The 21,879-nt window shown below is 42.6% G+C and overlaps 1 protein-coding gene across 7 annotated transcripts in view; it reads right to left on the bottom strand.

The window, feature by feature from the left end:
* The window catches only part of AUTS2 (activator of transcription and developmental regulator AUTS2), a 780,406-nt gene that overhangs the window by 421,850 nt on the left and 336,677 nt on the right, over nt 1-21,879 (bottom strand). For all 7 annotated transcript variants that reach the window (XM_054084892.1, XM_054084891.1, XM_054084894.1 and 4 more), the window contains one exon: nt 1,389-1,490. In XM_054084892.1, the coding sequence (XP_053940867.1) occupies nt 1,389-1,490 (102 nt within the window). The remainder of the gene's footprint in view (nt 1-1,388; nt 1,491-21,879) is intronic.

The following is a 21,879-nucleotide window of genomic DNA, read 5'->3' as shown; positions in this document are numbered from 1 at the left end:
TTTTGCTGGAAGGTGCTGTGTAATTGTGAAGTTCGCTGCAGTGAATTCTCAGCTGTCGTAGAGCTCAGAGCAAGAGAGGATGGCAACAGTGACAGGCTGACGGTCAGCTGCGGGCACAGAGCATTCACTTACTATCTCCTCTGGTTTCACTCTCCTCTTCTACAGATATCTTACAGCCCTGAGACTGACCTCACCTGCTGGCAGTGAAGGGCAGGCTCTGAAGTGTCTAACAGCGTGTACCCATACAGGCTGGCTCGGGGGGAGAAATGAGCCTCTAGAATAACATGACAATGGGATGAGGAAAGAGCTACAGATTGCACACCTTCACCCCCAAAAAAGAAACCAGGCGGCTGTTCCAATGGTATGTACAATTCAGCAGAAATTGCTAGTTGCGTGCCTTCAGGGTGAAAGTTGCACAACGAAATGTACCCTGTACAAAGGTATTTCTTTTAATGTCTGCTCAATTCAGTTTTATTGGATTGGCCTATTGCGGACACCATCTGGTATCTGTCAGCCAAATCTCCATGGACAAGCTATCGATAAAATCCAAAATGTGGGTTAGTTCCAAGTAGGGCCAGATTGCTGGCTGATACAAATTGGTGCGACTGACATAGCTATCCGTGCTTTTACCAGCAAAGGAGACGACCTACAAAATCCCCAAATTACATACATTTTTAGGACAGGGCTGTCTTGATATTCCGTGTTGTAGAGGACTCGGAACCATGAATAAAGCACTCAAGGATTGTGATGGTACGCATAGTAAATAATAACCTCTTTGAGCAACAGAAAGGTTTCTGTAGTCATTCACATGTTGGAGGAAATCATGTGTGTCAGTCAGCTCGTGTGTGTTATTCAGCAAGTGGCCAACATGCTTCGATGGAGAAAAACATTCTCCACTAGCGCTGCCATCTTAGGACCTTCCACAGCAGTTTAGGCAGAGCAATAATGGCAGAGCTTATGCTATCGTTGGCCGTGTTGTATCTATTCATTATACATATAAATTACCTGAGTCTCTCCAGACATTAAATACTTTTCATAAATATAGTATTTAGCCCCAAGTAATACATTCTTTTCCTTTCCCACTTGGGGTAAAATGAGGCCATCTCACTTCTCAACCATGCAGAGCATTTTAACTTCATTAAACGGCCTTCAACTACTTCAAAATGAATGAGTGTTTTCACAGAGACAGACATTGTACCAAACTATAAGAAGTGTACTGAACTGGGGCAGGAGATCTAAGTTACCTCTTCTTCTCCTGACCCTACAAAGGAAAGGGGATTTTAGCAACAAGACATCCCAGAAACTCAATCCTGTCATGACTTAGGCCCCTCAGAAGACTACACCAGGGGTTAATCAGAGCAGTATTTGGCTGCAGGAGTTCTACTTACGTCACTGAGTCTTTCCCGAGAGCTACTTCGATGGAAACCTTTGGATTCCCCACTGGCGCTTTCACTGTCACTGTCTCGGCAACTGTTTTGACCTGTCTTGAGCTGCAGGAAAGAGAAAAAACAGAGAGTAGGAGTTTAGCACAGTTCATTTAAGTTCCTTAGTCCACTGCTCTTTTTTACCCCATCCCACATCTACAGAAGACAGTGTTAACGTGGTGCTTGCAACGCTGCCACCGGCATGGTGCAGCCTTGGTGCCACAGCAGCATCTCTGCGAATCCACACATGCACAGAGCAAAGCAACCTCACACGCACAACAGCTCATCCACAGGCTGAGACCCTGCAGGGAGAAGGAGGCAACATTCCTGTCCCAAGGAAATCACACAGTTTAAGACCTTCATTTTGAGAACTTTTAGACTTCTCAAGTTATTATGCCATAGATGAAGTTATTCATGTTCCCATCACATCGAAGCATGTGCAGAATCATTCCCTCCCTCATTACAGCATAAGAGTACTGAGGATCTAAGACGAATGGAAATCTCCGCAGGGGAAGGGACAGCCATCACTCAGGGGGGACGTTTGCTGAACAAGCCCCTAACAACAGCGCCTGGTACTATAAACAATTCTTGACTAACCCCAACCTTCATAAAACGTGATCTACTTAATAGGTATCAGATTGGTTTTTGCTTTTCAAACCAGTTTTAACGAACTTGACTTCCATTGGAATAAATAAAAAATACAAACCCCCTACAAACTCTATTTTCAATACAATTGAGAACACATCTGCTTTCTCTTACACTGTGGATTGTGCAGGTCTACATGTTAGAACAGCAGAGTACCAGAAGGAGCATTTACTCTCTCTCTATATGTGTATGTGTATATATATATGTTACTTACCACATACATACACTACACACATGTCCACAAGCACATACACACACATACAGCAGGAGGAAGAACTACGTCTATTGCAAAAGACGTAAAGGCTGAAAATGTTTTTTTTTTTTTTAACATGTTTCCAAGGATTTTGCTTGAAGGCACTAAAATTTTGGTTTAGCCCTGTTGATGCTTCATTTGAACTGACTTTCTGTGAAGAATGGTTAATCTCCAGGTTAACAGTGGCAAAAGATAGCTTTCAGAAATTATATTCAAAACCACAGATGTAAACATTGGCAGCAGAGGTAAATGAAGAGAACATACGTGGCAAGGAACTTAATAGTATTTTATAAGACTCCTACTGCATTTAACCAGTATTCATATGATAAATACCAAATAACTCCTTATAACTTATTCTAATTATTAATACATTCATAGTAATTTCTATTCAGACAGTACAGAATAGATCATCACACTCAGCTCTATTTCGCTCTTGGAGACCAACAATTCCTTCTCCACGAACTCTCTTCATCAACTTTTTCCCCCTTTTTTTCTCTCTCTCTCTCTCCTCATTTTTCCCAGTTCTCCCAGAAACATGTTGCACAGCACACATAAAAAAATCACAGGCGTTCTCTTGTATCTGGACACACACACAGCCATGTGCTTGTGCTCTATTGCCCAGGTGTACCTTCCCATCCCACCCACATACACCGCTCTTCTCTCCTCGGTTCACCGAAGGAGTGTACAAAGCATCCTCACCCTAATGGTTATCATCATAGAATCACTGAATCACTGAGGCTGGAAAAGACCTCTAAGATCCTCCAGTCCAACCATCAACACACCACCACTGGGCCAACTAAACCATGGCCCAAAGTGACACAGCACTCCAGGGATGGAGACTCCACCACTGCAGCCTGTTCCAATGCTTCACCACTCTTTCGGTAAAGATTTTTTTCCTAATATTCAATCTAAACCTCCCCTGGTGCAACTTGAGGCCATTTAATCTCATCCTATCACTTGTTAGTTGGAGAAGAGACCATGACCCACCTCACCACAACCTCCTTTCAGGTAGTTTAAGGGAGCAATAAGGTCTCCCCTCAGCTTCTTCTTCTCCAGGCTAAATAAACCCCAGTTCCTTCAGTTTCTCCTTATCACTACGAAAGCAAATTGCACCTGCAAGATTGTTTTGTGTGTGCTGCTTTACCTTTATCCTATATCCCCCTCATCATTAAAAAGCAGTTTTTGGGTACTTCCTATCAGGCAAAAGAAAGAAAGGTGGAAAGTGCATAAAACTACAGGCTCAGCCACACAATGGGGTAGCAATGAGTCAGCACAGCTGCAAAAACCGGCACAGGTGTCCTCAGCTCAAAGAAAACGTAGAGGAAGAACTAGAGCTATTTGTCAAGCACTTAAAATTTAATAAACAAACTGAATATTCCACAGGTCAGCCAGAAAATCTCAAGTAAAAGGATTTTTATTTCAAATGGAAAGGTTTATCAGTCAGATCTAATACATCTGCATCGCAGTTTTTGAGGGAGGAGGGAAGGATAATGGAGTCAAGCAGTCCACTTCATATATAACTCGCAGATCTTATCTAGGACTACTGTGTATTGTGATTTTATGGTCCTGGGTTTAAATTTAACCACCCACAGGAAAACGGATCAAGTTTCTCTGACTCAGCCTATTGCCAACATCCACTCAACGATGGAAAAACTCTTCTTGTAACTGGGGCCTGAAGAATTTTTTCCAGTCTGAAATATTATTCTTAGAATCTCAGTTTCTTTTACTGGACAATTTTCACACAGTAGTTATTTGCTAACTAATCATAATGGCTTGGTTTTATACTACTTTAATGTCGCAAATTCCAGCTGGAGGAGAGGAGAGGAGAGGAGAGGAGAGGAGAGGAGAGGAGAGGAGAGGAGAGGAGAGGAGAGGAGAGGAGAGGAGAGGAGAGGAGAGAAGAGAAGAGAAGAGAAGAGAAGAGAAGAGAAGAGAAGAGAAGAGAAGAGAAGAGAAGAGAAGAGAAGAGAAGAGAAGAGAAGAGAAGAGAAGAGAAGAGAAGAGAAGAGAAGAGAAGAGAAGAGAAGAGAAGAGAAGAGAAGAGAAGAGAAGCCCTGCAGGTGTTTTTTTTCTAGACACAATTTACAAACAATAAGAGAATATGACCAAGATATCAGAACCCAAAACTCAGTAGGAATAACGTGAACTGCACAGACTAGACAGCAAGCTCAGAACTAAGTCCAAGTGAAGATTTATAAGCTTTCCATATTTCCCTTTCGTTTTTTCCAAGCTGAGTTTCTCCTTGCGCCAAACTGTTGAGGGTTTACATTTTATTCCAAACCCCATCAATCTGTGCTAAATGAAAAAAATAAAGTGTGGAAATGTGCCCATTGTCTTCTTTTAAGAACCTGAAGCTACACACGCACATGAGAACATAACATGGATCGGCAATGGTTTGTTTCAATCTACTTGCACAGATTCCACCACTTAAAATGATGCTGCAATAACATAGTGCTCCTAAAGAGTGCAGGGATAGGACAAGGTAGAATGATTTTAAGCTGAAAGAGGGAAGATTTAGATGAGATATTAGGAAGAAATTCTTCATGATGAGGGTGGTGAGGCACTGGCACAGGTTTCCCAGAGAAGCTGTGGCTGCCTCATCCCTGGAGGTGTTCAAGGCCAGGTTGGATGGGGCTTTGAGCAATGTGATCGAGTGGGAGGTGTTGGAACTGACTGAGCTTTAAGGTGTCTTCCAACCCAAATCATTCTATGATTTCCTCCTCCTGCCCTGTCGAGGAAGGGGTGAGTGAGGGAGCAGCTGGGTGGGAGTTTGGTCATTAGCAAAGCACCCTCACCACACCAGGGTTCGGTGCGAAGCACTCAGCTACCCCTAAACCAAGTCAAAAAACTTCAGACACATCACCATGCACTACCAAATAATGCAGAGCTGGAACTGCCGTGAGGGAGATGGAATGAGAAGGTTACAGAGACAGCATTGGGAAGAGAGACATAAGATACGCAACAGCAATAGTGACCATTTGAGATGAAGAAAAACCAAAGGGACCAGCTCAGACCTAAAGGTCACAATGAAACTGGTCAGAAACTACTAAGATCATGAATAAACAAAAAGAAAAAAAATGCGCAAAACATCACCATGAAACCACTGCAATAGTAAGCACTAAGAGCAGCTCGTCTTTCAGGGCTTGAAGACCTTTTAGGGTGACTTGAAATCTAATGCAGCTGTTTTCGCACTGGGGAAATATTCAGCCCTATTTTGTGACAGCGCAAGTGTAAACCGAATATTCAGCTGTGTCCAGGGAAAGGAGTTCTCTGCTATGCTTCCTTCTGCCATGCAAAGTTAAAGGGTAAAGCAGAGCTGAATACACGGGCTTAGGAGAGGGATCCATCCGCAGGAACAGCGTTACAGTGACTGCATCAGTCAGCTCTGTGACATTAAAGGATGGGGGGGCATAAGCCATAAAACACCCCTAAGGATAACCCCTAACAACACAGCGCTCTGTGGCCTTTTGTCTCAGAAAGGGAAAGAATGAAGGACAGAGATAGTAGATCACGTTAAGAGGTGTAAGGAAGGATGAAAGGGCAGCTGAGCCCCAGACTACAGGGAGCAGCGTCCTCTTGGGACCACAGTTTGCTTTGCTGGATCCCTAAGCCACTTTAGATAATTCCGTAGTAGCGGTGCCTGGTTAGCAAGTAACAAAAAGCAAAATAAATAAACCTACTGAGAATTTAGCAAAAGCCTTTTTCACAGAGATTACGCATCATGTCAAGAAAACCCTAATGCAGCTCTGCTGAGCTCTTTTTTTCCCCCCCCTCTTTTTAAATATATTTTAATTTAAAACCCCTTCCCATTTGGCAGCAGTAAATCCAAGCTATGGTATAGTTTCAAGGCGCCCGAGTTTCCACACCATATGGAATTAAAGGATTATTTCACTACATTATACTTTAAAGTTATGAATACTAACACTTCTCCCTATTACAGCCCAGGCAGCAAGCTAAGCCTTTTCCAGAGTCCTAGAGGAAGAGGACACCTGCTCCCCAAGGGATGGCACAGCCCCACTGCGGAGAGGGGAATTTTAGGCTTTCAGTTCTGCCTGTCACTCTTCATTTATACAGCTTCTGCAAGGGCAAGACAGACCAAAACTCTTCTAATCCAGCTCCTGCCCGGGTGAATATATCCTCTAGCTCAGATCAGCCAGTGAACAGACTCGTACGTGCTCTGTTGGCAATGCTGCCCGACTCCAGAAAGCCTCCACAGGTACAGCCCAAACCCAGACCCATGACTGGAGATCGTTCTGACCAAGGTGACAGCCCTACACCATACAAAGGCATATCTGCCTGCTCCTTTGTACCCTCAGAGCTCACCTGGCATACGCTCTCTGGGCTTTTTCCTGCAGCCCAGACTCAAGCCAGGCTCTGAAGATGTGGGTTTTTTGTCACTACTGGCAGTCATGTGCTTTTCCCAAAAGCCGCACATATGGCTCTAGGCGGAAGCACCGGCAAATCAAGCAGTTGCTGATGACTGCAGGCTGCTCTGGGTGCCAAAGGCCAGTTCAGCCTGTGAGGAAAAAAGAAAGCTTTGCTAAATCCACTGGGATCCTAGTTAACAGGCCGGATCGCCTCAGCACGATTTATCATTAATCCATCATTGTTTCTTCAGGGATAAGGACACAGGAGGAGCTTGGCTCGCCCTGGATTGGGCTGTATCCTCACAGCTCCCAGCAACGGGACATGAGCCATAGGTCCAGGGAGGGAGCACCACACGCTGGTGTGAGGCGCGCTGTCAAGGAAGGGACAGACCACATCACCACCAGATGCATCCGAAGCTGACGCCTGCCTGAGCACCGGGAGCACCTCCAGCACCCAGCTGTGGAGCTGACCCAACCGCTTCCCTGACTGGTTTTACCCATTCATTGTTTTTCTAACATGAATGTCACCACATGCTCTGAGGAGACAGGTTTTGATGTGCTCTTAGAGCCAAAAAGCTAAGTGCAGTTCCCACTAACTCACAGTGCAGTTCCCACTAACCCCTGCTCACTCACCAGGGTGGAAAAATCATCAGCAAACTAAAATTTGTATTGCAGCACCATTTTGCGCTTAAATGAAATGTTTTCTCTTAAAATCTGTTGACTTGGATTTCAAAACATCACAATTCATACTGAAGTGCAGTTGATTCTAAACAACAGCACAGCTGAGCACAGATACCAGATGTATAACATTAGTGGATGAGTTAAACATTGTTCAGTTAAAGGGTGCTGCTTGTTCAAGTGTATCTCGAGTAAATAACGAAACGTTTCTAACTTCTCTGGTCAGCTCAACTTTCACACACGTACATCGCAACAGGGCTGACCAACAGCTTTGTCTGTGCTACTCTGACCCACAGGCACAGTAGCAACATCCATTTTGCCTTCACAACCTGAGGAGCCCATCCCTGCCCAACCCAAGCAAACTCACACCCGCGAAGCGTCTTCCATCAGTCAGAAACGAGGAACAGCAGATTTCATGTAGGACTGAATATTTGATTGCAAAGACAACATATTTGATCAATAATTGAGAACAAATCTGGCTGTATGGAAACAAATAAAAGGAGAACTGCATAGCAAGGAAAAAACAGCAATGTAAACCAAGGCTTGTTCCCTGCGATTTAAATCATGATTAACAGCTGTCATTTAAATACTTTCATTTAACTCTATCTTGCTGCTGACATAAGCGAGGCCAATACTTCTTATAGAGGTCACCCAAGCTTTAAAGATGGTTCAGCCCCGCAGCCACAGGTCTGGAGCAAGACCTCTATGCCACGTTCCTAACAAAGCCCTGTTCGCTGCCACCACATCTGCCTGAGCAGCCGAACGGATGAGCAGCGGGAGGAAAGCAAATCAGAGGTGAGATAACGAGGAGGAAGAATATTTACAATGCATAAGTTTAGGCAGTAAATATGAAAAAAATAATTCACACCATGTGTGGACTCTGAACAGTATCGATACAGAGATGTTTTTCACACCGGGGAAGAAAAATCTTGTTACCTAAGAGAACAATAAAACATTAGGAGGCGCTCTCTCTGTATATCTCACTATGTAATCTTACAACACCAGTGCAAGTGCTCCAAGAAACTGTCAGCTACCGAGGAGCAGGGCCTACATGCCATCATTCCGGGAGCTCACATCCCTACCAGAATATACACGAAGCTTTATTTTGCATACCTGTGTGGCAAAAGTGAGGCAGACAGGGGTTTAATCTTCTATTGTTTTCTTCCTGCCACTATTGAGAAGAAAAAGTAAATTTCCTGTTCGACAATTCTTCTATGAAAAACAAGAATAAACACACACAGAGATTTTCCCAATTTCCTGTTGATTAAAAAAATCTAAATCTAATAGAACTTGAACAAATAGCTACGAACAATTACCTAATTAGCTCTATGATACAGAGCAAGAGTGTCTTTAACTCACTTATTCTAAAGCACAGATGGTCATTTCCTGCTGCCTTTGAGGCGATCCAGAGCCTCTGCCCAGTAGAGTGGAGCAGATGAACACATCCTCTACCCCTTTACATGGGGGAGACCCTACTGAAACAGAGCTGCAGCCCTCTTCTGCGGAAAACCTGGGCTATTTAGCATTATTATTACAGAAACACCAAGCGATCGTGTTCTGCTCACAGTAGCAACAGCAGAAGCAACATAGGCTAAGAATAAATAGCATCCTTGCCAAAGCGGGGGTGGGGGATACAGAGAACGGGCATTTATTTCCAGATCCTCTTCTCCTTCATTATATGCTTGGACAACCTCAGATATATAGCTCACAGAAGGTACTCTGAAGTAGCTCTGTAGCTCTATTTTATCTAAGTTACACCGAGAATGCAGCCCATCATTTTTTTTCTGTGCTGTTTATACAGAAATCAAAGATAAATTTGGCATAAACTCATCACACCCCAGAATCATACATACATTATACAACATATAAAGTGTAACAGACTCGCTCTGTTCCCCAGCTCCTGTTAAGAGCAGTATGAAACACCAAGCTGTTGGCGATTGCGACAAATGAAGCGTATTTCAGCACACTTTAAAAGCTGAATTGCAAAAAAATATAGGCTTCTTCTGACCCTTTGCATTTTGATGGTTGCACAGTGAGAAATACGGCCTTTAAAATTACACCTTGCAAAGCACTCCATTGTACCAATCAATCTTCCCAAGCAGCTTCCAGAGCACAGACTCGCACAGCGGAGAGGGATGAAGAGGGAGGGCCAGAGCGGTGGCCATCAGGGTGTAATCCATCTGCCTCTCCCAGTATTTACTCTGTCCCACTGCTGAGTATGTTTGCATCCTACCCTGGACTTCCAGAGCTCTCGCTGGGCTCTGTGTCAGGGAAAACAACCTTGTACAGCTAAAAACCACCACTGAAACCCAGCTGCTTTAGCGCCTGGGACAAGCGTACCGTGTCTGTTTGTACAGAGAGACATCTACTCACACTCTGATCCACACGTGGTACAATGAGTTATTCAGCCCATTGACACCGTCCACACTGACTGCTGCTTTGTATGCCGCAAAACCAGACTTTTAAGTTCTATGGGCATAGACATAACCTTTTAATACAGTTGTATATGCCCCTCACGCCCTGGGAACACCCTGCAAGGAGTCGTGGATGCGTATTCGCTGCAGGTTTCCACCAGGGGATTGGGTTTTGTGGTTCTGCTTGGGTGTGCTCAGTTGAAAAGAAAACCAGAGAATCCTGCCGGCAGTTTTACCCTAACATTCTGGGTCAGAATAGCCTATTTCAGAGCTAGGATGCATTTCCAGATCCTTCTGGTTAGACCATTACCAGCTTCAGTGCGCAGGGTCTGACCTGTCCCCCAGTCTCAGCCCTGGACCTGTGAGGAGTTTCTGTTTCTGTTGGATGAGAAAGGTCAGGTGAGGCAGAAAAGCAGAGGCAAACACCCTACCTCTGCTCTGAATCTCCAGAAAGGGGAGAGGAAAACGGAAATATTATCCCTTTTAGCCCAGAGCATCTGACATCCAACTCCCTACAGACTCTGCTTGGCCTCTGGTTGACTTTGAAATGGATAACTTACTGGAAGAATACTTAAGTATGTAAGAAGGTAAAATGAATCACATGGTGGAAGAAAAAGCGAATAGGCCATATCGAAAAACTTAACAGCACTGCAGCTCTCTCTTTGGCTGAAAAGCCTCCTTCTGCTTTATTGAGGGGAAACATAAACTCAAGGTGGTTCCTGTAGAACTTCACCTGTTTCAAGGCCACATGGTTGCCCCTCACGTGGAAAGGAGACGCAAGATGGGATGAGACATTTTGGGAGCATCTAAGGATGTGAAGCAGCTCCATGGACTGAGCCTGAAAAAGACTAGAGTGAGGGTACTTGCTTGCTTAAATTAAGCCACGTCCACCATCATCCTTTCTTTCCTCAATGCAGACCACTAACCTGACAGCCAGTTAACATTAGAGACGTAAATAAACATCTTGGAGAAGGAAATATCAGCATTCACAGACGGACCTCAAGATGGTTGCCACTGTTTACTTAAAAGAGCTCTGTTATTTCATAGTTCGATATAAGCCCAGAATAAATATTTAATAACTTGGTTGCATAAATAATGATTTGAAGGTTGAGCTATTGGCTTAAAAATATAATACTATTTTAAGCCGTTTAACTGGCCAGCCCTATAAATAATTCAAGACTTAAAAGTCATCCTGTGGTCTCTGTACAAGGAGAAAACTAGGAAGTTGTAACTATAATGACAAAAGCAGGGCAAGATCAATCAAACCACATGATCTCTAACACAAACAAGCAGCAATTAAGCAGCAATCAAGACCAATATGACTGTGGTTGATGTCCTTTTATGCCAATACTCTCAGTCCAGAGAGCAAAACTTAATAATGTTTTGCAATTTATCAAGGGAACCATAACTCTGCTCTCTGTGACTTGGCCAAGAGGCTATTATGATAGTATTTCTCTATAATTCAATAACATAAAGGAAAGGGGGGGAGGAGGAGTAAAAGCATTTTGACATACAACTCTCATCTATACATATTGTATTTTCCCCTTGCTTGAATGATAGAAGCAAAATTCATAATAATATACCTCAGTACCGATTTGTTAGCAGGAAAAGGGAGCTGAAGTATTTGGCAAAGAAAATCTATTTGAAGCAGCACAGAAGGGAAGGGAATGAACCATCTGAATTCATTAGCAGCTGTCATTGATCTGGAGATGAGTTTAGAGATGAAGAGAAGCTAGTCATCACAAATAACTCGGGAGAAAAGCACAGGGAGGAATGGTTGTTTAAGTTGTTTAAATCTGGATTAGCTTCCGAGAGATGGCAAGTTGCCACTTAGAGGAACCTTTGTCTTATACCCTCCACCCTCTTTGGAGGGAAGCTCTTTGAAGAAAATAGGATATTCTGACATTTTGGGCTGCACGCAGGCTGCCGGCAGTGCCGGGTGCTGCCCTGCGACGCTGCCCTGTTCGACACTAACAAGTCACAGCTTTCCTCTACCCGAGGCCAGAGCTTCGCAGCATCCCCGCTGCTCAAGGAGCTTGACCCTGCTGCTACCCACCCGCTGCAAGGGGCTTTTCCCCAGGCCTCTGGGACTCCCTGGATTGCCCGGCAGCAGCTGACCCTGGGGGCTTCGCAGGGAACTCAGTCAACTTAGAAACAACCAGGTTAGTGACACCCCATCCCTGGAGGTGTTCAAGGCCAGGTTGATGGGGCCTTAAGCAGCCTGGTCTACTGGGACATGCCCCTGCCCATGGCATGGGAGTTGGAACTGGATGAGCCTTAAGATCCCTTCCAACGCAAACCATTCCATGATTCTATTCTATTTCTTCTTTGTTTCTTGGATTGCTTCTAATTCAGATGAGTTCTTCAGTTTGGCATGATGGAGGAGGCAATGGCGGGAAGGGGTAGTAAGGACACAGGCCCACACTGAAGAATTACATACTTAAACCACAGCTTAACTTCAAGTCTTAAGTCTTGCTGAATTTTTGCCCTGGACTAACATAATATGAAATGCAGCTGGTTTGAAAAATGCAGAATGCCTTCAAACTCCTAACAATGCCAGCTTGTTGTTGGTTTTTTGGCTTTATTCTACATTGGTTTTGGATTTTCTTTTTTTTTTTTTTCCCCTGCTTACCCCTCTTGCTCTCTCACCCTGACAAATAATGTAAAATATATTGCAGCACTTGCAGGATTACTTTTGCCAACTGCAATAATGAGTCCTCCTATTTGCAAATGTCAAAAAAATCTCCTGGTATATCTTGGAGTCTGTCCTTTGTCAACAGTGACTGAGAGTGATTTAATATTTCATAGATTTGATGAACTTATTGCCTCAGTCCAAGTCCAAAATCAGCTTCATTTCCATAAAATTATTCTGCCAGCCAGGGTTACCAGCCCTCGTGTTGGCAGCCTCGACCGGGAGGTAAGGAATCAGGGCAAGATGCAATGCCCACTGAAATCAAGGGGAGTGTTTCCACTGACTTCAAGTGACACAGAATCCATTTAGGGAAATGGGTGTCCACTATAATTACTTCACAATTTCTGTACTTTATATTAATAAAACCCCAACAATTTAACACCTCTTTCATATGTTATAGAATCATAGAACAGTTTGGGTTGGAAGGGACCTTAAAGATCATCCAGTTCCAACCCCCCTGCCATGGGCAGGGACATCCCACTGGCTCAGGCTGCCCAAGGCCCATCCAACCTGGCCTTGAACACCTTCAGGGATGGCACAGTCACAACTTCCCTGGGCAACCTGGGCCAGGGCCTCACCACTCTCATGTTGAGGAAATTCGTCCTTATGTCCAGTCTACATCTGCCCCTCTCCAGTTTATACCCATTGCCCCTCGTCCTGTCACCACAAGCCTTTGTAAAAAGTCCCTATCCAGCTTTCTTGTAGCCCATTTCAGATACTGGAAGGTCGCTATAAGATCTCCTCGAAGCCTTCTCTTCTCCAGAATGAACAACCCCAACTCTCTCAGCCTGTCCTAGTAGGGAAGGTGCTCCAGCCCTCCGATCATCTTTGTAGCCTCCTCTGGACCCGTTCCAACAGCTCCATCTCCTTCTTCTGTTGAGGATCCCAGAACTGGACACAATCCTCCAGATGAGGTCTCCCAAGAGAGGAATAGAGGGGCAGAATCCTCTCCCTCCCTGCTGGCCACGCTGCTTTGGATGCAGCCCAGGACACGGTTGGCCTTCTGGCTGCGAATGCACGTTGCCGGCTCATGTTGAGCTTCTCATCAACCAGCAGTTCTAAAATTCTGTTCTAAAATTGTACTAAATTTCCTTGTCTTGAAAACAGTCACATACCAGGGAAGCAGAGTTATATTATTGTTTTAAAAGAAGTGCAAAAAACCTATAACACGCAAGTACGATCAAATTAAGGTTACTCGAATTAATGCTCATTCTGGCATTTAGTAGTTTTTAAAGTGCTTATTCAGGAAAAGGTCAAAAATCACTTGGAAAGATGTTAATGGCTCTCTAAGTTATGTTTAGACTTACTGAATACATTTTCACACTTAAGTCACGTCTAACAAGCATTACAAAATGTATTAGAAATCGTTCTCTTTGCAGTGGAGATTTTGCAATTTTCTTTGCAATTTTCTCACAAAGAGGAACATTTCCCTCAATCATGTCCTGAAATAAGCCCATTGTTGTTCATCTACATGTTAAAAATCCCTAACACAAACAAAAACCCAAACAACTGTCAAAAAAAACCCTGCAACTCCACCAAAACTCAGTTCCAAAAAAAATAAAAAAAAAATAAAAGGTAGTTGTAAATAATTGGAACTGAAGGAAGACAAAGCCCTGTGCTGATGGATCTTTATGGAACTCCTTCTACGCTTTGAAATATTTGGGCTTTAAAATGACCCACAAGACTTAAAAATTAAGTATCAGCATGTGAAAACGTACCATATTACAGTTTAAATCAACCATTATACAGGCTCAGCAAGCATCAGCACAGCACGCTCATTCCGTGCACTAAAAAACGTCAACTTCTCCTCGGTGAATAATAATTTGTGAAATAAAGCAGGCATGCAAAATATGGGTGGCAGGCAGCAAATGCTGGTATTTGGGGCACCAAGGTGTTTTAAAATTGTTTTCCACTTTTGCATCCACCATCCCCTCAAATCTCAACAGATCAAAGTTTTGCAGACAAGGAAAAAAAAATCCCACAAAATTAATAACTATTTAAGTATTCTGTTTCATCATGATAACAAACAGATGGTTTTAATATTCTAGAGGCTAATTTCTGAACAATTAAAAACACAGCAAGACATTAACATCTAATGAAACATTTTAACTACCAGTATATGCATCTGCCATTAATTTCCACACAGTAAGGTCTTGGTTCTCTTCAATCTGTTCTTTATTAAGGAAAGTTTTTCCACTCTGAATTTAGTGAAGTAGAGAATTAACAACTGTTTTCAATCAGCAATCAGCATGATATTTCGCCAGTGTGCATTGAAACCGTCCAAACTATCAGACATAAATTTACTCCTCTGATGGCTTTGATCTGCACGCTGAGTAGAGATGTTAGAAGGGAATTCATTTTCTAATTCCATTTTCATTTAGAACCTATGAATTAACCCCTCACAGATCTCCTGTCCCTTTTCTCATCTACTTCGGACAAAGGACACCTACGTAAAATGTTATGGTACACATTGCTTACAGCCTAGCCACAAATAAATTCATTTTTTCTAATCAATGAAGCTTTCTCATGCAAACTGTACTGATATAACACTCTTCAAAGGCAACTTGAATCCTGTATTTATGAGCTTCTAATTTATATTTCCTTTGCTCATTTGTGATAAGAACATAGGGGAGTATTCATCAAAGCTCTACCCATGCAAGAACTAGTTGCTATAAAAAACCCTTCATGCCGCAGACACCAAACTATCTAATTCATGTGTTCCCTGATCAGATATGCAATGTAGAATGACTGATGAATTTTCTGCAAGTCTTCACTGATTTGGCAGGTTATGATTTAAATGAAGTTGAAGCGAGTCCTCCTCATTGCTCCCAGGGTATGGCAAAAGGCTGATGTTAGTCAATATTTGTTGTCATCACCTAGCTGCTGTATGAATGAACCCTGTAAATAAATACCTCTGGGAATAAATCCCAACGCCCTCCCTGATGGGTTTGAATAGCATGCCTGCTGTTCATTAAACGTGTAGGCAGCTCAAGAAGTGTCTTTGGCTTTCAAAAGGGTTTAAGTTAGCAAATAACTTGGAATGATTTTAACAGGAACCACATTCTGTCCAGGTTCCTGTTTTGCTTTTAATCATGTCACTTATGTAAACACTGACTTGCAAGGCTAAACTAATAAACATTGGAAAAGACCTTGACAAAACAGAGGTCTAGGGAAGGAGTGAGCTGCAGGACCCTGCTTCTCAGATTCATTTTGTGGTTTTCAGTGGGGAACATACAGTGCACCAAGAAATGTCTGTACTGCAACTACGCAGAGTAAGAGAGACCGACATCCTAGTTACTGCTTCAGGTCAAGACAAACAGGGTCATGAACCTGGGTTTTCTACCTGCTGATGGATGCCCTACCAACTGGGCATTAGCTGTTCCAAGACATTCCCCTCCCTCCAATTGATGCCAAAAATAACACGCTGGGCTCAGCCTTCTTCCAACAATAGCTATGTGTTTCCATAGCTATTCCATAACAGACCACCTGCAAGAAAATCCTATCACATCCTTGTCAGGCCTGTCTCTTTGTGCTTGTATCCATCTCACAGGCTCAGCCTGAACAAAGCCATCTCTTCGCCCGGGTACTTGATTTTCTCCTTTGTTGAAGTTGGTTTCTACAGGTTAGGAGCCAGCTCCAGAAAGGCTGAGAACACCCACAAACCTATTTGGAATTCAGGTTTCCAAAATCTGGAACCAGAACAGTAGTTAGGTATGAAAGGACATGAAAGATTAATCATCCAACTCCAAGTGCTGTCATCGCTGCGAATTCAAGGATTAGAGCTGGGAGTTTCAGATATGCCTCGCACAGGCAGGAGCCCAACCCACTGAAAGACAGTGAGATTTTGGCTCATTTCATACCCACTTTTCGTTCAATGAAATATGGTTGAAGTGGTGTCCCTGGAGATGCCATATGGGATTTCCAGAGACCTTTCCAGCCACTCATATCTGGTTTTGAGAACTGTGCACGCTGAAATGAATGCACTGGGAGTTTGCCATGTAACCATTAGCCCTATAACCACCCTTAATATACCTCGGAGACAGTGCCTTATTTTTATAAGTCGGGCAGTTTCAGACTAACACCGTACTTAGCGAGGGGAGCGCAATATTAAAATGTGACTTTCATACTTTTTATGCTCCAAGCGCCTGGATCTACTCTTGGCACACTACAAAAATAATACTTTTATGATTCAGTTTTTCCATGAAATATTTATAATGCAACTATTGAGTGATGGAAGTGCCAGAATATTACTATTGCTATACTTGAATTCCTGGCTATTGTAAGCTTTTGTTTGGTCTAGCAGCGTGAAGGAAAAGCGTCCTGCTAAACATCTGTCTCTCACCAGGGAACCACATGGGAAATAAAGACTTTGGGGCAGCACTGCCTGAAGTATCTGAGTACTCATCTTACCTACTGTAGTCCATGAGCGCCGAGGAGTCTCAGAATTGTAAGAATCAAGGAAAAACACAGAAAGATGCAGACTCAAGCGGTCCCACAGCCCATCGCTCTGAGACCAGAAAGGACCAACCATACCTGCATCCTTCTCTACAGCCACTGCAGGCAAATCAGTGCAGCGTTTTACTTTCTCTACCTTTAAAAAGTTACCTACGCATCTCAACTGCGTCTCCTACCTGCAACGTGACCCTGTCCCATTTATCATGGATATACAGAACAGATTTTTCCCTTCCTCTTTGCAGCAATCTGCTTGTGTTTGAAGACTGCTATATGTATCTCCACTCCAATTTCTCTTTTTACAACTAAATTGCCCCAATTCTTTCGAGTTTATCTTGAAGGCCACACTTTTAGGCTTTCTCCATGTTCTCTGCATATTTCTCTCACCGATTATTTCCCATTCAGAAGGAAAGAACCTGCGATATCCACTAGGAATTATATAACCACACAGCTCATACCGGGATGAAATGGTTATTAAATGAAATACATCAGGACAAAATGTGCATTGAGAGCTGTTGTCTGTGTTTAGGCAGCTGACTTTTCCAGCAGGCTTACTCTAGGATGCCAGTCTTGAGATACCTGAAAGTATCTGAAGTGATCACCTGAAGTGTTCACAACATAAACCTTCTGCATTTCTGCCGCTCTCTCCCTCATGGAAGTACTGTTAACTCATTGCAGAAATAATATTAGATCTGTAAAAGACATTTCCTCAACAAAAGAGAAATAACCACAAGTAGAGACAAGCTGCTTAGAGAAGAAAGGTTTGAGAGAGGCTTTGTTAAACTCACTGCAGCTCGATTTAGCCATTCCCTCATTCAAAACCTTACCTGAAGTAGGCCTTCCACTAAATATTAAGGTTTTTCAATAGAAACTTCATTTCTTAATAGGGTTTTTCTGAGTTGGAGCTGGAAGGACAAAGTGTAACTCTTCACGGTGCTTCCACAGCTGGAACTCATTTGCTGTAAGAAGCTGTCATTGAAGTGATCTGGAGAAACACTTGTCAAATCCACTTTAATAGCTTTCAAAGATTGCTCAAAGTTGCCCAACAGCCTTGCCAGGCCCTCGTTCCTCACTGCTGCCTTTAGTTACAGCAGGAGCACTGGAGTAAAATAAAACTTATTTTGCTGTTAAGTGTCCTGGTTGGGCAAGCTGGAACTGCGCAGGTTTTCCTGGTGTTCATAAACGTGTTTTACAACAACTAAGACAAGGAACAGCAAAAGCAGACGCTGATATCTCTGCAACAGGCTAAAGACTACTTTAACAGCTCCATGAGAAAACCGGAGGAAGGAATGAAGCATGGAAGGAGCCGTTGGGGTGGGTGAAAGGGACAGTTATTACGTTCTTTTTAAGGCCACAGAAATGCCATGCTGTCAACCTCTGGCATCCCCCAGCAAACCACGGCAACAGCTGCCTGGCTCTGTAGTAATAAACTGAACCAATTTAATAGCTTTTATTGTTCTGCTGTGATGTTTGAGCGCAACCACTTCTTTCCTCCTAGGACTCCTGAGCCCGCAAGGGCAGCAATGAGAGAAGATCTCATTTACCTAAAAGCGCTTATAAATTTTTAATTTGCTTTAACAAGTAAATTAACAAGTCCCTCATTCAGGCAAGTTTTATGGCCTCTTGCCACTTGGGGAGGGCCATAAAAATTTTATAGATAATCCAGAGCTACCGAGATTGCTCATAATAAATTGTCTGTTTCCTGTTATTTTATCAAACCACTGGGCTTCTAATGACTTAAAGTCACAGCTTCCTTATATCTACGCTTTTTATGAGCCCGTATTTATAAACTGTAAAGAATATCTTAAATTATACTGGGCCCCTGCTAATCATTACAAAGCTAGGCTTTTATTGGAGCCAACCTTTTTGCTCACGCCCACCTAATAAATTCAAAGGGATTTAAGGGAAAAAAAGTCTTTTTTTGAGATAGCACACTGATTCCACATTCTATTTTAAGATGTCACTTTAGCCGAAGTTTCATTAATGAATACTTTGAAGTGCTTAGAATGTCCTATTCTGATTTCTAACAGTTTTTGAAGAACTTGTCAGGACAGTAAGCACGTTAGGCAGCATTAGCCAGTTTGGCTCTGAGATTCAGGCTTGGGAAGAGCCAGCGCTTATTAGAAAAACACAATCTCTTCTCAAAGGGAAAATGCTGCCTCCAATGGGTGCTTCCTGCCTACCCTTTGGAGCACCACTGACGATACTTACAGAGAAGAACCCTAAACACGAAGATGTCCTTACCATTGGGTGCTATGAGTAGTCATACTGGAATCAGTGATGGTACTCATGGCAAGTACACTTCAGCGCATTTAAAACATGGCCCCACCGGGGTCCAGCAACAAACAAATACGTTCTTCTGAAGATAAGATGCTGAGATCTTATCTTTAAAGCCATAAAGTATTTAAAAGTATAACGCTGGGCCTTCAATTTAGTAGGTTGGTTCTCCTCTATAGAAAGGAGAAATCACTCCAGAGAAGGAGTAGGCACCAGATTTGAGTGGCCATAATATTTACAGAACAGTTTGGGTTGGAAGGAACCTTGGACCAAGGGACCTTGGAAGGGAGGCTGGATTCGCAAAAGAAAGGTCTGCCTTTAAGTGCGATCATCTCACTGTCTTTCCCTTGATTTCTGCTATGGGAATAACACAAGAAAACCACAAGGAAAATCACTGGGTTCGTGTTTAATGGTATATATTTGGAGTGGAGGGGAAAGAAGAAGTAAAGGAATAAAGCTGATGCAGATTCTGTCCTCCAGAGATGTGAATATTGCACCAGGTTTAAAGCCTAAACTTGTTCTGAAGTTTAGGCTGGTACAAAGCTACAACAAAAGGGTACCGGGATAATAATATATTACAGGTCAAAACAATCAGTATGTTCTGTAAACACAGCATTATGAAAATCTAAAACTCCTTCAACTCAACAGCAGAATGCCGAACCTTACTAAGAAATTCCCCATTATCTTCCGGTGAAATATATGTCTGTGGAACTGGAAACTCCATTTACCCTGAAGGAGGAAAACACTGCAAGATGAGAATATCAGCCTTTGCTCAGCAGAGTTTTACGGCTAAATGGGAAATTCTAGCAGGACAGGCAAGTTTTAAAAGCTCAGGACGCTATTTTTGAGAGAGATGGTGCTAAATCCTGGAAAATGCCCATTATCTGAAGTGCTGAGAGTGCTTGAAGTTTTATTTATTGATTTTTCAGTTGGAGAGTGCCACAGATACATATTTCTCAATATCACCCCAGATTAAGATCCATTTTGTAATTACAACTGTGCTCATGTACCTTCATTCTCTGGTGTTATGGTTACCATAGTCCACTAAAAATAGGCTCTTAAAGTGGATGAACTTGTTGTCCAGGTATCATTGTACATTAAATAAGAACTTGTTCAATGGAATCTGGCAATAACCGTGGAAACTCAATACAGGAAAACAAGCCATAAACTCCTCAGCAAAAGACCATTATTTTGTGTTTCCTCATAAATACATACACAAACAAGCACATCCCCAATCCCAGGCATACGCCGTATGCTAAATTCAGGTTTTTCTCCTGCAAGTTCACAAATGCTTGAGATGGGATGGAAGCAACCGCAGAGCACGCCAGGGATCACATTTTTCCAATTCTCTGAAGTCCTTTTGGATGACTGAAAGCCTAACTAATGCCTTCTAACTCATTTAAGACACAGAACTTTTGACTTAGCAGTGTAGTATAAACTGAATTAAAAGAAAGCCTCTTTCATCCCTGCCACAGCAAACCCAATGTCCCACCCATCTCTATCCACTAAAGATGCATTGAGCATTAACCATTGCTTTATCACTCAATAATAAGAGTCTAAAAGAAACAAAGCAAGTCAACAAAGAAGATAAAGAAACAACATTCAACGAAAATTATTAGCATAGATCCCTATATTATAAGAAGCATCCAGATCCAAAGTCCTGCTGTTTGCTCCCAAAGAGAAGAAATCGTAAGGGTTGTGGTAAGCAGAGTAAAAAAAGAGAAAATAAGTTCTTTGAGCAGTGTAAAAGTTTAAGAGTGAACCAACGGAGACAAACTCTTCTTTCACAGTGCCAGTGTCTGAACCACTTTTACCCAAGCTGGACTATTAGAAACCTGTATTGTGCCGTCACTTTCAATGGCCACAAAACTGTGAAGCAAGTGAGTATATATACAGCCAAGAGAAAATTTGTCAGCTTGGCATAAGATTAAGTAGAAAAGCCTGACTCTTCCAGTATATTTTAATTTATAGGTAAAGATAAAGATATGAAAATACAACTTCTGCTGACAAAGAACCACATATATTGTTTTCACCAATATTTACTAACAATGGACAATAAGATCATACCTCAGAGGAAATGGTTATATTTTCCCCCTGCAACTCTATCAAAAGTGATAGTAGGTGTTCTCCCCTGTCTTTAAAAGAAGAAATCTCCTAACGGATATAAATGGAAGCAGACACAAGAAAGAAGAAATGCACCAGAAGCACTTTTTCCAGAAATCTCTGGACAAACAATGACCGCACAGGACTTCAGAGTTTCTTTGACAACAGTTACAAGTCTCTCTGACTCTGAGGAGCATCCAAACTGTCAGAAACTCATCTTGAGGGAATTACTGTGCTTTCAAGATTCACCTGCCTTGAGCCCTGGCTGTGGCTCTTACTTCTAAACAAACACACACATATTACTCTTCTATCCAAATCCTTGCAAAAACACTCGCCCGCTTTTGTTACGAGACAGAAGATATTTCCATTAAAGTAAACAAACTTGTCTCTAGTGCACCTAAGTCTTGCAGAGCTCCTAAGTTGCAGTTCACATTTCAGGTTAATCTTTTCCTTTCCTAAAGAACAGAACATCCTTTTTCCTGATCTCCCCCAGGGCTCAGTATTTACAACATCAAACAGAACACACAACCCATCGCGCCCCCTCCAAAAGCCTATTATACTGTCAACCGGCTTC

The sequence above is a fragment of the Cuculus canorus genome, chromosome 20 (genome assembly GCF_017976375.1).
Source record: "Cuculus canorus isolate bCucCan1 chromosome 20, bCucCan1.pri, whole genome shotgun sequence".
NCBI lineage: Eukaryota > Metazoa > Chordata > Aves > Cuculiformes > Cuculidae > Cuculus > Cuculus canorus.
Note: the sequence above shows the minus strand (reverse complement) of the source record. Positions and strands in the feature narration are given on the sequence as shown.